Source organism: Tenebrio molitor, chromosome 3 (assembly GCF_963966145.1).
Source record: "Tenebrio molitor chromosome 3, icTenMoli1.1, whole genome shotgun sequence".
Lineage (NCBI taxonomy): Eukaryota > Metazoa > Arthropoda > Insecta > Coleoptera > Tenebrionidae > Tenebrio > Tenebrio molitor.
In genome coordinates this window covers 20,597,092-20,613,311 of record NC_091048.1, presented here as the reverse complement: position 1 = coordinate 20,613,311, position 16,220 = coordinate 20,597,092, and the positions used below count along the sequence as shown (strand labels likewise).

Genomic DNA, 16,220 nt, shown 5'->3' with positions numbered 1-16,220 from the left:
ATTTGTTTTCTTTTAACATGTACTACCTCAGGTTAAAATATTGGCATAACTTTCAAAATCAGACCGTATAATTAAAAAGAAAAGTAATAAAACGTCAGATATGAATAAGATATCATTAATTCGCCACTTGCAACTTAGGTAACCAGTAAAAAATAAAAAAAAATGCCAAAACGTTGACGTGTGTACATTTCGAGTTCTTTTACAGTCCATAAAGGAGTGAACACGGTAGAGAAAGTGATAGTGAAGCACTGACAAGAATTCCATAAACATTATTTTTGTTTCGTTTTTAAATTTTTGTAGCAAATTAAGCAAAACTTAGTGGAAATATAATAAAGTTAAAAAAAATTCCCACGCACAATTAAAAAACAACTTTTTAATGGTGGTGTAAGAAACTTTTTCAATTATTCACTACACGAATTTTTTTCAGTCACTCGTTTTATAACAATTCCTTAAAAGGAAACAGTTCTAAGAACACCCTCTTATTTCTTGTTTAACTATAGCTATGCTACACACACTCAGAAAATACATTTTCTAATTTATATTAATTTCCAATATCATTAGTTTCAATAGTTTTTTACTTGGACTGTAAATCGGTTAAAAATGTTTAAAATATCAAGTCGCTTGGATGAGTCGGTGCAGAATTGTTTATCTTGTAAATTCTAGTTTGTTGACATTAAACAGTAGGAAAACTTGTTCGAATTTGTAATACTCGTAGTTATATTTTAGTTGAAGTACCAGCCTCTTGATTTTCAACATGAACGTGACACCATTAACCAATTAGGAACGTGGTTACGAAATAAAAAATGATAATTATGATAGCTGCAATAATTAAAAATATTAGCGGCATTAAATTTGAACTTTATGTGTACGTTACAAAAAAACTGGTTATCAACCAATGTGGAGCACAGAAGCGGAGACACACCTACCGAACTTGAGACCTTTAATATTTAACACAACACACAAATTGGGTCAGAACAGATTTTTCACTCACTCTAGAATTTGTGTAAAACTTTCGATTATTGTTACTAAATCGCTCATTTATCATTTTGCAGTTGTCCAAATAACTGAAACTTAATGAAGTTGTAGTGTAGGCGGTTTGCACGAATTCGCTCAGTTTTAAATTCGTTATTTCATTATTTTCATTTGACATGTCGTCTGTTTCACCCCATTTGAACCCGCACCGCAACAGACGTGCCCCGAGAAACCACATGCTTTTCTAAATAAATAAATTAATGAATTATTGATGATATCCGATGTTTCTTTTTTTCGGATGCGAGTTTAAATTTACTCGGAAAGGGGAGGGAATTTAAAACAAAAGCAACGGAGCAAAATGGGAATTCTGTCAAGTGGCGAAATAAATTGAATCAGGGAACATCTTTTCTCCCCTCATCGATTCTTAATTTTTCCGGGTGTGCTATATCACGTCAAGACCGCACAGGACAATCACGTGCAAATTTATCACGGCGAGATCTAGCCAATTTGTACGAATTTAAACTTTGCACTGATTAATTGATTGTACCTGAGAGAATTCCGGAGACCTGAGCACTCAAACCGCATTAACAAACCCGAAACCGCACATCCGAGACTCCAGAGGACACCCATATTTCCTACAGGAGGCGTTGTAATTACTGGCTTTTAGATAATTTCTAACACATACATGCTCGCCGCAAAATGATAATTTCGGTTACCAACTCAATTACAACGTTCACGTTTGAAGCCCCATTTCGTTAAAAAGTGGACCGCGGAATTGTTGTCACGTACGTCGATGATATTGTGAGATGGGCTCGTCACCGGGGTGCATGTTGAGGGGGTTTCAAAATTTGTCGCGATAAAACTGCTCCGAATGGATGCGTCAGAGGTGCCCTCTGTGTGACCTAAAGTTGGTCATGAATCAGATTTATTTGGGTTTATTAACGCAAATGCCAAATAATGAAGTTCGGAAATTAAATTACGCGATAATGAAGCTTCTGCGGATGACGTCACGGAATTTATGGCATCGTTTTCTCCAGTGTTTAGGTACGTCCTAGAAGAGGGCTTCTATTTCGACTGGGTAAAATTTACATTTCAATTAATTCAAAGCGGATTATTAAACGTGGTTATAATCAAGCTTTAATTTTAGATTCTCTTTGTCTTGCAAACGTCATCGAACGAGGCGGCTAATTAAATGAAATACGCTGTGCAACAGGATAATTGAGCCGTGTTGGCGGTTTGGGCCGGTGTGGTCCTCATTTTTACTTTTTTACATCTTTGACATTCGTTCGGTTTGGCAAAAATTCGCTGCTTAAATGAACATTGATTTGAATTTAATCTGTAGGAAGTCAATTGGCAACTTTATTCTTTGACGCGTAAATTGAAATTAAAATTTAATTTTCTTTCAATTTGCATTTGTTTGAAAACAAAAATTCGAAAATATCATTGTGAGATGCTTTTAAAACGAAAATATTCCGCGAGATGGATTTCTTCTCTCTCTCTCAAGTTAATTGCGATAAAATGTTCGTGACAGGGCTCTTTCAAAGAATCTTCAAAAAATCATGAGCGCCCTATTTTGTTTGCAATTTCTTGAGGGTAATTTAGTCAATAGACGTATCAGCAGAATATCTTCGGTTTATTGTTACAATATCGCACTGATGGTTTTAAAGTGATAGTTTTTGGGTAGCATTTCTTTTAGGTTCGAATGTAACAGTACAAGAATTAAAAATGATTTAAAAACAACACTATAAAGTAAAATAAAAATAAAATAAAATCAACTGATTATAAAAAGCAACAAAAAATGTAATTTTTTGTTCGACACTGTCAGAATTTGAGAATTTTCTTCTGTGTGAAAGGATTTTGATAAATGTCACAACTTGTCAAAACGAAACGTCAAGCTAATTTTAAAGATTTTAAGCGATTTGGAGCCTTTAAGGGGCTCGTCGAACAAAAAAACGTTGTATTCAACTCATTAAATAAACTACTATTATTTTTACCTACATTCAGGTATGTCAAATTTTTTGCAAATTGATAACGTGTGTTCAAAAAATGTTGTGGTCAAGTGGCCTGGTCAACTGTCAAACCATGGATGTTGTTTATTCAAGGAACAAACAGTGGTGTGAATTATTTCATTTGCAATTTCATAATGTAACATGATGCTTTTTACTATAAGTTAATAAAAGAATTAGATATTAATTGATGAAATAATGATAATAACTTATTTATAAATTGATTACTTTAAAATAATCGTCAAAGTGAGGTTAGGTATTTGAAGGAAATGTCAAGAAGCACACCCATTAAAAGACGAAATGGATTTGTAAACAAAGGAGAAAACCACAAATTTTTTTGAACGCTCATTATATCATAGAATTAAATAGACCTTGAAACAAATATATGATTTATACATTGATAATTATAATGTGGTTGCAGTAACTAACGGTAGTGTTTTTACAATTCTTTTAAATTAGAGGTTCCACGGTAAAATAGTAGTTTATTTAACGAGGTGGTGTGTAAATTGGGCTTTTTTTTTTGGCATGAGTGGGCCCACGAATGCCAAAAGAAGCTCAACTTACACACGAACGAGTTGAATATAACGTTTTTTTGTCCGACGAGCCCCTTAAAGGCAGTAAATCGCTTAAAATCTTTAAAATTAGCTTGACATTTCGTTTTGACAAGTGGTGACATTTATGAAAATCCGTTCACACAGGAGAAAATTCTCAAATTTTGACAGTGTCGAACAAAAAATGTATTTTTTGCGCTACCGACCTGTTTTTATTCGTTTCCCGCTTCACTAACAGGCACAGTAAAAAAAATTACCGGATCCTCATTGGGTGCTACGGAGACAACAAAATAACAGAACTATTATACATATAGGGTGTCCCCCCAAAAAAAGACGAGTCCATAGCTCCCTTATTTATTGGAGGATTTTAATTATCTATACACCAAATTAAATGGTTGTGGATAGGCTACAAAGTGGCCTACTAAATTCACGTATAGCCCCAAGGGTTCAAGGCTAAACTGTCAAAATATTTTTTTTTTAATGCGAACACATTTTTTTTTTTTAGTAATTCCGATAGAAATTTTTATTCTGAAAACAATAATGTATCACATTCACAAGTGTAACCTCACATAAAAAAAAAATAAAAAAAATAACACTAACTTTTGAAAAAAATGACGAGCACCAAGCGAGAAGCTATCAAAATGCATTGCGTTACAATGTAGTAGCCAAATTAAATTAGTTGGAAAAACAAATGACAAATAATAGCATATGGGATTGCGCAGAAATGCTGCCAATGTTTAGAGCAAAATGGAGCGCAGTTTGAGTATAACGGATGTTTCTTTAAATTTGGCGTCGAAGTAGGCGTTGAACTGTCGATTGTAACGCACTATACAGGTTTTAAATCTTAAGGTGCAAATCCACGATGAGATATTTTCATGCAATTTTGGTCTCATGATACAAACATTTCACGAACAACTTGCAGGAGACAATATCTCTATGCTATGTTTCAGTGTTTCATGTCTCTCACGAGTGTTTCCACAATGAAATTTAGTTGTTCGTGAAATTTTTGTATCATGAGACCAAAATTGCATGAAAATATCTCATCGTGGATTTGCACCTTTACGCTTTTACACGAGTGGTGCGCTCTCAATCGACTCTCCAACGCCTACTTCGACGCCAAATTTAAAAAAACACCCTTTACAATAGACGATAGTAGCGTTTTTTGATTTTTTAAAAATATTTTTGGTATGTAAGTGTATACTTGTGATACATTGTTGTTTTCAGAATAAAAATCTCTATCAGAATTACTACAAATTTCAATTTAAGGTTAAATTATGTGACGGAAACGTTGTCAGCTTGAACGTATTTCGAGTTGAATCATAATTTGAGTACGAATGCCTTTGAAATTCGAACTTGAATATTTATAAAAACAAATATGCAAGGTTTATTAATGCTATATGATAACATTAGGTACTAATGAGAAACTGTATATTGTAGTTTCAATTTGGTTGTAGGTCGTAAAATTTTATGGTACTTTAAGTTAAAGATCTTGCGGGGCTTATAAATCCTAGTTTACCACTAGCAGGTAATATTTTAAGCAGGGTTGTATTGTACATTTGGTATATTTGCATTGTACGGCAAACGGCACGCGCCGCTTCCCAACCTTTTCAAACCCAACCATTGTGCCCGTTAATCGCTCATAATATCCAATAAAATTTTACGACCTACAACCAAATTGAAACTACAGTACTTCCGTATACAGTGAGTTTTTTTTAAGACTGGCCATAGGGTTTTACATGCTAATTTTTCAACCCCCTGTTAACTTTTGTTCCGATGAAAATATTCAAACCATTTTTGGAATAAAGTTGGAAGTTTTTTTAAACTATCGGATAGATTACAATTCAATATCCCAAACTGTCGAAAAAGTTGTGAAAAAAATATTTTTTAGCGCGCCGAAAGCGTCCAAAATTGGAGATCGTCAGGTGCTGGTTGAGCTAAGGTCACTAAATCAACACACTACGTGTTAAGGTAGCGCCATTACATTCCTGGCGTGAGTTTATTGTGGAACAAAGATAATAAATGCAAATGTCGTAAGTGCGACGAGGAAGACATCAGTTTCAGGGAATTTAGTTTGGCAAAATGACAACAGTCTTTAGTGACATTATACATTTTCAAACGTGACTCTGTTTTGTTTATCCCCAGATTGAGTTTATTGTGCGACAAGGATAGATATATAAAATCACTAATGGCGCTACCTTAACACGTAGTGTGTTGATTTAGTGACCTTAGGTTGAGCCGACAATGGCGCTACTCTGGCGGCCGCTCGACGTACTATTATTTCGGCGCCCTAAAAAATATTTTTTCACAACTTTTTCGACAGTTTGGGATATTAAATTGTAATCTATCCGATAGTTTAAAAAATCTTCCAACTTTGTTCCAAAAATGGTTTGTATATTTTTATCGGAACAAAAGTTAACAGGGGGTTGAAAAATTAGCACGTAAAACCCTATGGTCAGTCTTAAAAAAAACTCACTGTATAAATTTTTAATGAAATTAAATTAGACAACATTGTGCAAATTTGAATGTCGGGACAATCGTGTCATATTTCTGACAGGAAAAAATAAATCACACCCACCCCTTATCCAACTTCATCGTGAATCGATTATAGTGTGAAAACTTCTTACGAGACATAGGTTAAAATTCTGGTCAAAACTCTATGACATTTTTAGAAATGATTTGGTAGGTATTGTCAAATAGACAATTCTTTGACAAATGGACAAAACCAAATTTACATTAGGAAAATTTTCATTTCTTTTTTTTTTCGCAACCAGTTAAATGCATTTTATCCAAAGTATAGGTGTAGGTATATTGCTTAGGTTCCATAATTTGCTTTGACTGTACGTGGTGACAGCAGCTCCCAGCGCATCCACCAATATGAAGACTTTAACGTCCCAAGAAAAATGTATCTTATTTTGTAAACATTTTCACTGAAATTGATTAATGTTTCGATTTGATTAGCCATGTTTAGACTGTTGTTCATACCCGCTGCATCAAATTAAATAAACACTGTTCTTGTCGACGGATAAATTATTGCAACCTTGTACCGTAACGTTTACGCCGCAGGCGAAAATAGATACGTTACATTAATAAAGCTGCTTCAAACATTAATCTCAGTTTGCAATTACAGGATCTGGATAAGATTTAAAATGAAAATATATTAAAAATGTTAGTCGTGCAACATAACACAGTTTCGATTTTTCACCAATAATGAATTTGAGCGTCTTTGCGATATCTTTATAAACTTTGAATTACGAATTTTCATCTAGTCGAGCCTGCAATACGAAACAACTAGGAATCGCTAACGTGACTTATTGACAAACCCAATATAGCTCTTTAGTGTTTGCTCCGTGCCGGTGTATCACCTGCAAATAAATTATTAGGGATACCTAGGAACAGTCCTGTCGCCAAGTGTCTAAGGACGTTTCCTGTTTGATCTGTTTCTCACCCGTGTTCCTTTGACCTTTCCCCAACTGCAGGCGAGTGTTAAAAGTTTGATTTGATTTTTTGTATCAGCAGATTCCTTTTTATTTTCAATTGGTTTATCGATTTAGACCGGAAAAAATGGAACCGTCCTGAAAAGCTCTATTATTGCACCGTGCCGAGCCAACAGATGTTATCTTCAGCCCGATGCTCTTCTATCAATGGCCCTAAACTTAGTTGTGGCAGATTTCGATCGGATTCACTTACTTCTCGATGTTTTCCTTTCTTCGGGGTGAATCGAGTCCGGGCACGTTGAATATTTTAACGCTCCGCTGTTAAAAATTTCACCCTCTATCGACTGGGATGCGCTTTGTTCCGGAAATAATATTCGAGGCTATCGGAAGTGCTGAATTCATCCAATTCGGCTAGTTAACGAGTGAAGACCAACACCGCAAACAGCCTGTCTGGTTTCGCTAAAGATAGACCTCAGCGCGGTGTGCATTCATGTAAATATTGAAATTTCATCGAGTTTCTCCAACTATCGAACTCGTCGAGCATCTGCGTGAGAGACATGATTAATAAATCCCCGTCAAATAAGCAATGTTTAAATTGTTTAGATTCCCTTTTAGCATCCACTTCGAGGAGAATTACGGTTTACAGTTCATAAAACACAGCCGTTTTGATTTTAATTAACACAACTAACGCCGTCTAAGTGTCGTCGATTCGAATCCATTGTCATCGAGACGATTTTTTTATGAAACAGGTTTTGTCCTTATCGGTCGTCCTTTTCGCGATGCCTTTCGTGGATCTTTTGTTTTCTTCTCTTTAACTCTCGAGGCTTGCGGCGTCACGTCTTTCTTGGTATTTGGTTGTTGCAGGGGTTGGTAATCGTCTCTTAGCTGCCTCCACAGACGAGGTGAGAATTTTAAAGTGACATCGTTTTCAGATCCACCACCTATCTTCCTGATACGCATTAGTGAAAACGTGTTATTGTTACATCTTAGTTACGTTGGTTGAGTGCATGGCCTTAATGAGAACAGTTAAGTGGGTAAATGCAACGCGGTAAGTTAATAGGGTTTGGTATAAATTTCACTTAAGAGGTCGTAAATAAGGGTAGAATTGTTGTGCAATAGGGCTGCTGGAATCAGTTTGCCACAAACAAACATTACTTCGCTGATGTAGTGCTACCTTTAATGACTTATTAAGCTTCATATTTTGAGAGGCTCGTAATTATTATGATCAAACATAAAATTGATTAAGTGTAAATACGGGACCGCCGGAAAATTTTCGACGCGGTGTCGACGTTTTGTTCCGGGATCATCAAAGGAAAGTTGACTGGACCTGGTGTAGCTTAGTTACCTATTGACAGCATCATTTAAAACATTCTTCTCGTTCTCGTATCACAAAACGTGTTATGGATGTCTGCATTTGAACAGACATTTTACGTTCTCTTTGAATCACTTTGAACTTTAGTGTTAGGTGAAAATTTTAATAAAAGGGATATTACTTTTTTTCAGAATGAACATTATGAATGTGCTATTCTCTTTTATGTGGAACTTTTCATTACCTTTAAAAAATCAAAGAGTATCAAAGCATACAGTTGTTCACGTTATAATTTCTTTTTACTTTCTGTCTGATCAAAAATAAATTTCGTAGAGCCGTAGGTATTTGCTTTTTTAAACAATTTGCGGCATCGATTAAATTTTTTTAGAATTCGTTGACATTTAAAAATTGTTTGAATGGATTCGAACTGTGACTGTAACATTTTTGTTTTTACATTGTGAATGTTTTCAACTGAATTAGCGTATTACTTAAAAAATGATAAATAAAGGCTGTATTTTAACAAATTTTCATAAATACTTTGATCGTACTATTACGATCATAAAATTTTGGACATCAAACTTCTGTCACATTAAAAAAATTACTCTAAATCATGCCGGTTTAAAATATTATTTTTTTAATATGCGAGTGCATTTGGGTATTTGTTTTATATTTTTTATTAATTAAAACCTCGTTCTATTCCATTTGGCTGATTTTTACAACTTTTTGAATATTTTCTCGGTAAATCTGACATTCACATTTTCAAAATTGACACAATCAAAATTGAGGTTATTAATACATAAGGGTCATTTTAGATTTTAGAATGTATGACAGCACGATGACATTAGTGTCCAAAATTTTTTGATCGCAATAGTACGTAAAATGCTATGCACGGTCGTTTTATTGGTTGCCTATTCACCCTAGTTCAAGTAACATTCTAATAAAAATGCTTCCCCTTCAATGATAAGACCTATTTTACTACTTATTCTGTGATAATTGTTGCTTAGAATTACAGTAAACGTCTGTAAACTTTGCCGAAATCGAAAAGTTGTTTTCTAGGTTAACAACAGCACATCGTTGACATTTCTTAGACATTTCAACGAAAAATCTGTTTACCAGTGGCGTCGCGTTTGGCAATAAAGCTGCTAAATGACCCATTCCTACTAATGTAAAATGTTGGTCTTGTTTATTTTATAAATTTTCTCCATTATCTGATAATAGTAATAAAACGTACAGTTATAATTCCAACCTCTAAAATTCATGAGGTATGTTTTATTATAAAGTAGCGTTGTAGACCACAAAGTGTCTATGCCCATCCATTGAACGCTTATGTGCATACAATTGCTCTACGACATGACTGACAATAATTTTCACCATTGGCTCTGATTTCTTTTTGATCATATTGTATATTTATATTATCGTTTTTATTATTCTTTGGACACCTGCCGTAAATACATAAATATTCACAGTAGTTTCACCACAAACTCTAATTGCAATTTAACTCTGCCTTAGTGCTAAATTCTGAAACAATACTTACTTAATGTTTGAACGCATAATAATATTCGGTTATTAATCACAATAATTTATCTTATAAACTTCGCGTTCAAGGAAGTTTCAATTAGCATCGATACATTCACAAAACAGAACGTGAACTTCTGGATAAAATTTCAAAATGATAAATTATGGTAGTCAAACACAAACTTGGATTCTAAAGAAAATTTTAAACCATTTATTATTCATTTTTACATTTACATTTTTTCGGAATAGTAGTTAGTTGATTAAAGAGAAAAATGATTGTATTGCATTATATTATAATAATGTGATTTTTGATTAGAGATTTTAAATGCAATGAAGTAAAAAATGGATTCAGGAAAAAAAGGGTGATGTTTCATTCCATGCATTTTTAATAGTAGCAGTTAGATGTTTTACGATTGATATTGTTGTCCATTAGGCTAAATCTTACTTGAAAGCCAGCCCCATAAGTTTTCTTTTATATTTAAGTTTAAGACAAGCGCATCCCAAAAGTTCAACACTTTCCTTTTCAAACGAGTCGTGCTGTGTGAATTTCACTTTGTTCATCTTGTAGTCTCCAATGCTTTTCTTCACATAGTATCATCGTTTTCGTGTTCGTTTCCCGAGATACATAACGTGAAAAGCGGTATATAACTAAATATATAAAATTTTCAGTTTATACACCTAACTTGACATCTGTCAAAGGTAACCTTAAAATTTACATTTAATTCATGTTTGATTAAACGAACACGAAAAACATTCTGTGCACCAAAAAGTGCCTTTTGTCCTCGCCTGTTTTCAACTCTCGGTCGCGCCTCGACTAGAAAACCCAAACTCGGACGAAAAGGATGCACTTTTTGGGCCTTGATACACAAATAACTATTTTAGTTTTGTGCAGTTTATGTACAGTCGTTGACCAAAATAAAATAGGACAAAGTGTTACCTTAGACAGTTTCACAATTCAAAGATTTGTGTAGTGTAACTGAGGCGAATGTGTCTCAGATTACAACTTGATTTGATTTGACAATTGATTTACAAAAAGTTAGGTTGTGTTTTTTTACTTGTCATCTCGTCACTGTCACTATGTTCAATTGAATGATTATGAGTTTTTGAAATATTGTCGTCTGATGACACTTATCAGAATTGTTTTTTTATTTTTGACACTTTTGTTTCCTAAGAGATGGATTTCGCAAAAATATCGAATTACACAATCGAAATTTACTTTTCTTTATACCATACTGTTATTAGGATTTATCAGTACTCAATGCTTGATTGATATGATACCTATAACAGTCTAGGCCGTTATTCAAAATTATAGGCCGTTATTCAAAATTATCAGACCGAGGCCGTTATTTTTGCTGCCGTTGCTACGGTTACGGCACAAATGACAACTAAATTTAATTTTTGAAGTAAAGAGAAATGTCAGTCTTACAAATAAATGTTAAGTATTATTGGTATAAAGAAAACTATAAAACAACATACAGCCGATATGGATATAACAGACTCGGTTGATTATAAAATCTCAACCTCATCTGTTATATAACCCATATCGGCCTAATACCGTTATATACTATTGTCCTATTTTATTTTGGTCAACGACTGTACATTCAAAATTTCCGAATGCACAAGCCCATTATAACAGAAGACTATCCTTGACATCACACCGCATGTTTCAATATAACGTCCTTCAAGATATATTTTTTATTTTCATAATGCATTTTAGTGTAGAGCATTTTGTACGTCTGAAAAAATGTACTTTACTTCAACCCATTTACGAGTAATTAATGCGACTTGTCGCGAAACTAAGTCTTTGTCCCTGAGAAATAATTAAAGGTAGTTTCTCCAGTTTTCCTCGTCATAACTCATAAGTAACAAATTGGTAGCTTCACTTAAAATAATTCGTACTCTCGCTCTAATTGTTGTTTTGACTCGTATTTCATAATTTTATTTATGGCTTTTTACATTATAATTTAAACGAAAACTACAATAATTGATCCTCAACTGAAATATTCTTTACTCTTTAAGGCTGTAAATTTCCTTTACCGGTTTCAGTATAGTAAGCCTTGGTTTACATTCACAAAAGTTGGATGGTAGGTGAGTCATAATTGTACTAGTACAGTTATGCTGTAGGGTAATATTGCCATAGTGACATGTCAACAACAATCAACAAATGAAGACAAAATCTAACTTCATTCATTATTAATTCAAACAGACGGAAATAAAAACAACAATAATTACTTAAATAGACGGAACTCTGCCATAGTAAAAATGAATTGCACTTCGTAGCATCGGGCATCGGGTAGTACGTCCATAATAATGAGGGGCTATATTTCTTCGACTCTATAAACTAAAAGATAAATACGCTACGGAACTAACACTATGAGCACTTACCAGTTCATGAAAATACGCCAACATCACTCTCATTTACATTTGTAACCTTATTTAGATCCTGCCGTTGTTTGAATATCTCTATGATATAATTCAAAAATTATGTTACATTGAAGTATTATTTTAATACGTATTTATACATATTTAACTGCCCCTTAAATCAGTAAACTTTTCTTTTTCATCAGGTAGGATTTAAAGAGTTATCAATTATAATTTAAAACTAATAGAATGAGATTTCTTAGATTATTTCTTCGTCTGTATTTATTAATAGAATAACGTCATATAACCTAACAGTTTTTACTGAAAGTTGGCAATGCCAGTAACTTGTGATTACCTCATTGAAAATAATTGTGCATATAATTTAGGATCTATTAGTCAACAAAAAGATAAGCCAGGTAATTAAAACATTGTTAAGACAATGTTTATCTGACTTCATTTTACCTAGATTTTATTCCAAGTTTTATTGCTGCAGTTAAAGAAGTGCATACTAACATTATATTAAATGTGTTTTATGAACCTAGAAGTTGTTGAAAATTTTAATTACTTTACGTAGATAGCGCAGAGATAAAATTAATTAAATTTGATTAGCTTCGTAAAGCGGTATGTTTAAAGCATTTAAGGGAACGACAGCAGAAAAGTTCCGTAAGAGATTTTCCGTGTTTAAAGAAAAAAAAGTATGTACGAATTCGTTGTGCGAGATTTAGTGAAAAGCTGCGCGCTTTCAATTACTTACCGCCTTCCAACACATTCTATCGGCGTTTCTTTACCATTGAAAGCCCAATGTTTTCTCTTGAAAAACGTAAATAATATCTTTGAAAAACCGATCGAAACGTATTCCACCTCGAAAAGTTAAACCGTCTGAGTGCTAAGAACCGAGTTTAGCTCTCTAATGCCGCATTTGCTTCGAGCCTTGCAAAATCAAAGGTATACATGAGACAATAAAGCTTTTTGGAATCAATGGGGCTGTCGTAATCCCCCGTTATCTTCGGCTTGCGAAGTTTGCGTCAGTCGCAGGCGTTTAACCCAGCAGGAGACGCTTCCTCATTGTTTGCACGAGTGCGAAATTTTTCTCGAAATTACGTGTCAGCCAATAATTAATTTAACCGCTTCAATTAAAATGTGATTTAGTTCAATTATAACTTCAACCGAGAAGATGGTTTAAGTTTATTGCAGCTCACAACAACACAAGAGTTGGAAATTCTTGTCCCGCCGAATCGATTGTTAGTTTTCGTTTAAATTTAGCTTCCAAGTTAGTTTTAAGACTTGATCAAACCTTCGGCGCGGTAATTTTATACATTGTGTACTTTACGTTTAATTAGTTACATTGTTTTCAGTTATACGCGCGTCCATTTACGGGTTTTTCTCATCCCGCACCGCGACAGTAAAGCTCGGAGCTTAATTAGCAATTTAAACAAGCAATCAACCGCGCCATTTTTTTTATTACTAGTTTATTTAATAATCGAGAAGTTCTCTAATTAGAAGGGAATTCCACTTCTTGTGCTCCATGAAACGCAGAATGTGACCTTTCAACCCATTTAATCACTTTTTGTCTCCTATTCAGTGGGTCGAATCGATTTGAATTTCAGTTTAGGGCTTATGCTAATATTTTCTTTATTTTTTCGTGATGAAAGGGTTTTAAAGGCCTTCGTATAATTCGGTGTGTTTAAGTTGGCATTCTGTAACGAGTGTTTTTATTTGCAGTGTTTCGACAAGGCGACAAGGGAAAATGCTGGTATGCTGTTATGGCTGGAACTTTGGAAGTACGTATAATTCAACCCGAAACTGACACAAAGGTATGCAAATGATACATCTCGATTTGTAAGTACAGAATGATGAAATGGGATGTTTTTTTAAAGTCCAAATGTGAAAAACAAACACTGAAATGATACACTTTCCTGTAATACCCTTCAAAGGGATCCTCATTAGTCCTGATGAAAAAACCAGCCCGAATAAAAATCTATAAATATTCAGAACTGATTTTAGCTTTGCGAGTATTAAAATAATATCAGTGTCTGTGGTGCTGATGTTTGAGCTTGTTTAAACGTTGTTTTAGCTACCAAGAGCCATAAGATAAATAGAAATGTTATTAGAGAGTGTTTCGTGCTGCTGAAGTTATAACTATTTAGTTTTAAATGTGCTTCTAAATATATTAATCTAAAACCTTGTCCTTCTGTTCCTTCTACTCGCACTACACTACACAATATGATATGAGGTTGGAAATATTTTAATAACATTTAACAAATGTGTGTCATGTGATTCAAATACATATACCTATTATGAAGAGAACAGCAAAATGGAGATAACAATAACGAAAAAAAAAAACTACATTTATTTATCTCTTCGCTAACAGGCACAGTAAGATCAACATACCGGAATACCTTTCGGTTGCTGTGAAAACAACAAAATGATAGAACCGTTAATAAATTGTTACGGTACTAGCGCGGTTATGGACAGAATATAAGTTTAAATAATAAATGACGAAGGGATAACATTTCATTGATTCTCTTACATCAGATACAATTTATTACTAAATTAAAGCTGACCCATGTTTCGATAGTAAAGCTGTCATTGTCAGAGCGACAATACAAAAAGCTTTTTGTTTGCTCTGATGATGACATTTATATGTTATATTTTATGTAAGGGAACCAATAAAATGTTATAATTGTGAACAGCAAATGGTTCAATTTTAATGAATTTAAAAATTATGTTACTAGTGCTGTAGAATATGACGAAATATGGTCATGAGTTCTTCGTCACTTTTTCTATTATATACAGGGTGTATTAAAATGGCGCATACTATTTACATAACATCGTTCTATGATGAGATAGAAGCAAAAAACTGCAGTACCAATTTACTGTTAACCCTGCGCTCATGGAGTTATTAACAATCAAACTTGGAAATTTGCCTCGATTGTAATGGTGAAATACACTTAAATGGCATCAATAACACATAACTCAACAAGTAAAATATATATTCCAGCACTGATTTTACCATTTTGATTATTGGTTTTATTTGTAACTTTATTTGTAAATTTTAAATCTATTGCAACTTCGCAACTAAGCTAGAGTGATTTTTAGAACTTGAGTAAAGTCAGAAAGTAACAAGAATTGTCATTAATCTCATTTTTGATAATAATATTAATTTAAAAAATATTCGTCTAAGACCAAAATCGAATTAGAATTATTTGTTTGATATTCAACGCAGATTCGCGTAACGTAAATATTATGCGCCATTTTTAATACGTCCTGTATATTATTATTTACAAAGAATTAGATAACTTATTTGATGAACAAACCCTTGCGTCTGTCTTTCACACTTTTTTTATTTACTGTTGGTATTTAATCGATTCCTCATTTTTCTCCTGCTAAAGTAAAACCAACTATTATTATTTATTTACTCTTTTTCAGAAAAAATCCTGATTCGTTTTGCTCCTCTTCTTATAAATCCTTCGTGCTTAACATACATTAAGGTTCGTAGCGGATATTAAGGAATAACGTTGGTCTTGGCGGGCAACTTGCTGTTTGCTGTTCTCTCTTCACAGTCCAATAATTTCAAATCATTTAATTTTGATGCTATTCTAGTTTGGTATTCATATTTCTGCAAGAAAAATATGAATGGGCGTTATTAAAACAAAATTTAGTTTTAACAATAAACTGAGGTAAATTTTTGTATTTTAGTAGGTATCTGCGATGATGACCGACTGAAATCGATTGAAATGCAAATACTCCCATCGCGTGATTTGCGGCGGTCCTGAACCTTCCCAATGCATAATTTCAAGCTAATCTTGGCTTAAATGAAAGTATGTAATAGCATTGTGTGTTCAACCAGCAGTGAAATACTGCCCGCGGTGAGGAATACGTGTTCGATTTATCTTTGTGTTAATGAACATCCAGTATGGGTTATAATTCACGAAGATGTAAGTTTCTTTCGTAAAATGAAAAATGATCCAACTCCGTGCAATAGAAAATTGGTTTTGTTCGAAGTTTTGAAAGTTCCCCAAAATGATCCTTCATAAAAATGGTAAAATATTTTGAGAATCTAAACGGTTTC

General features: G+C 33.6%; 1 protein-coding gene across 2 annotated transcripts in view; it reads left to right on the top strand.

Annotated features, from left to right (window-relative positions):
- Positions 1–16,220, top strand: part of Epac (Exchange protein directly activated by cAMP) — a 135,088-nt gene that overhangs the window by 47,388 nt on the left and 71,480 nt on the right. Inside the window, exon 3 of one of the 2 annotated variants that reach the window (XM_069043490.1) lies at positions 13,871–13,929. In XM_069043490.1, coding sequence (XP_068899591.1) covers positions 13,871–13,929 — 59 coding nt within the window. Of the gene's footprint in view, positions 1–13,870; positions 13,963–16,220 lie in introns of both variants that reach the window. The other variant, XM_069043488.1, reaches the window with a different exon arrangement.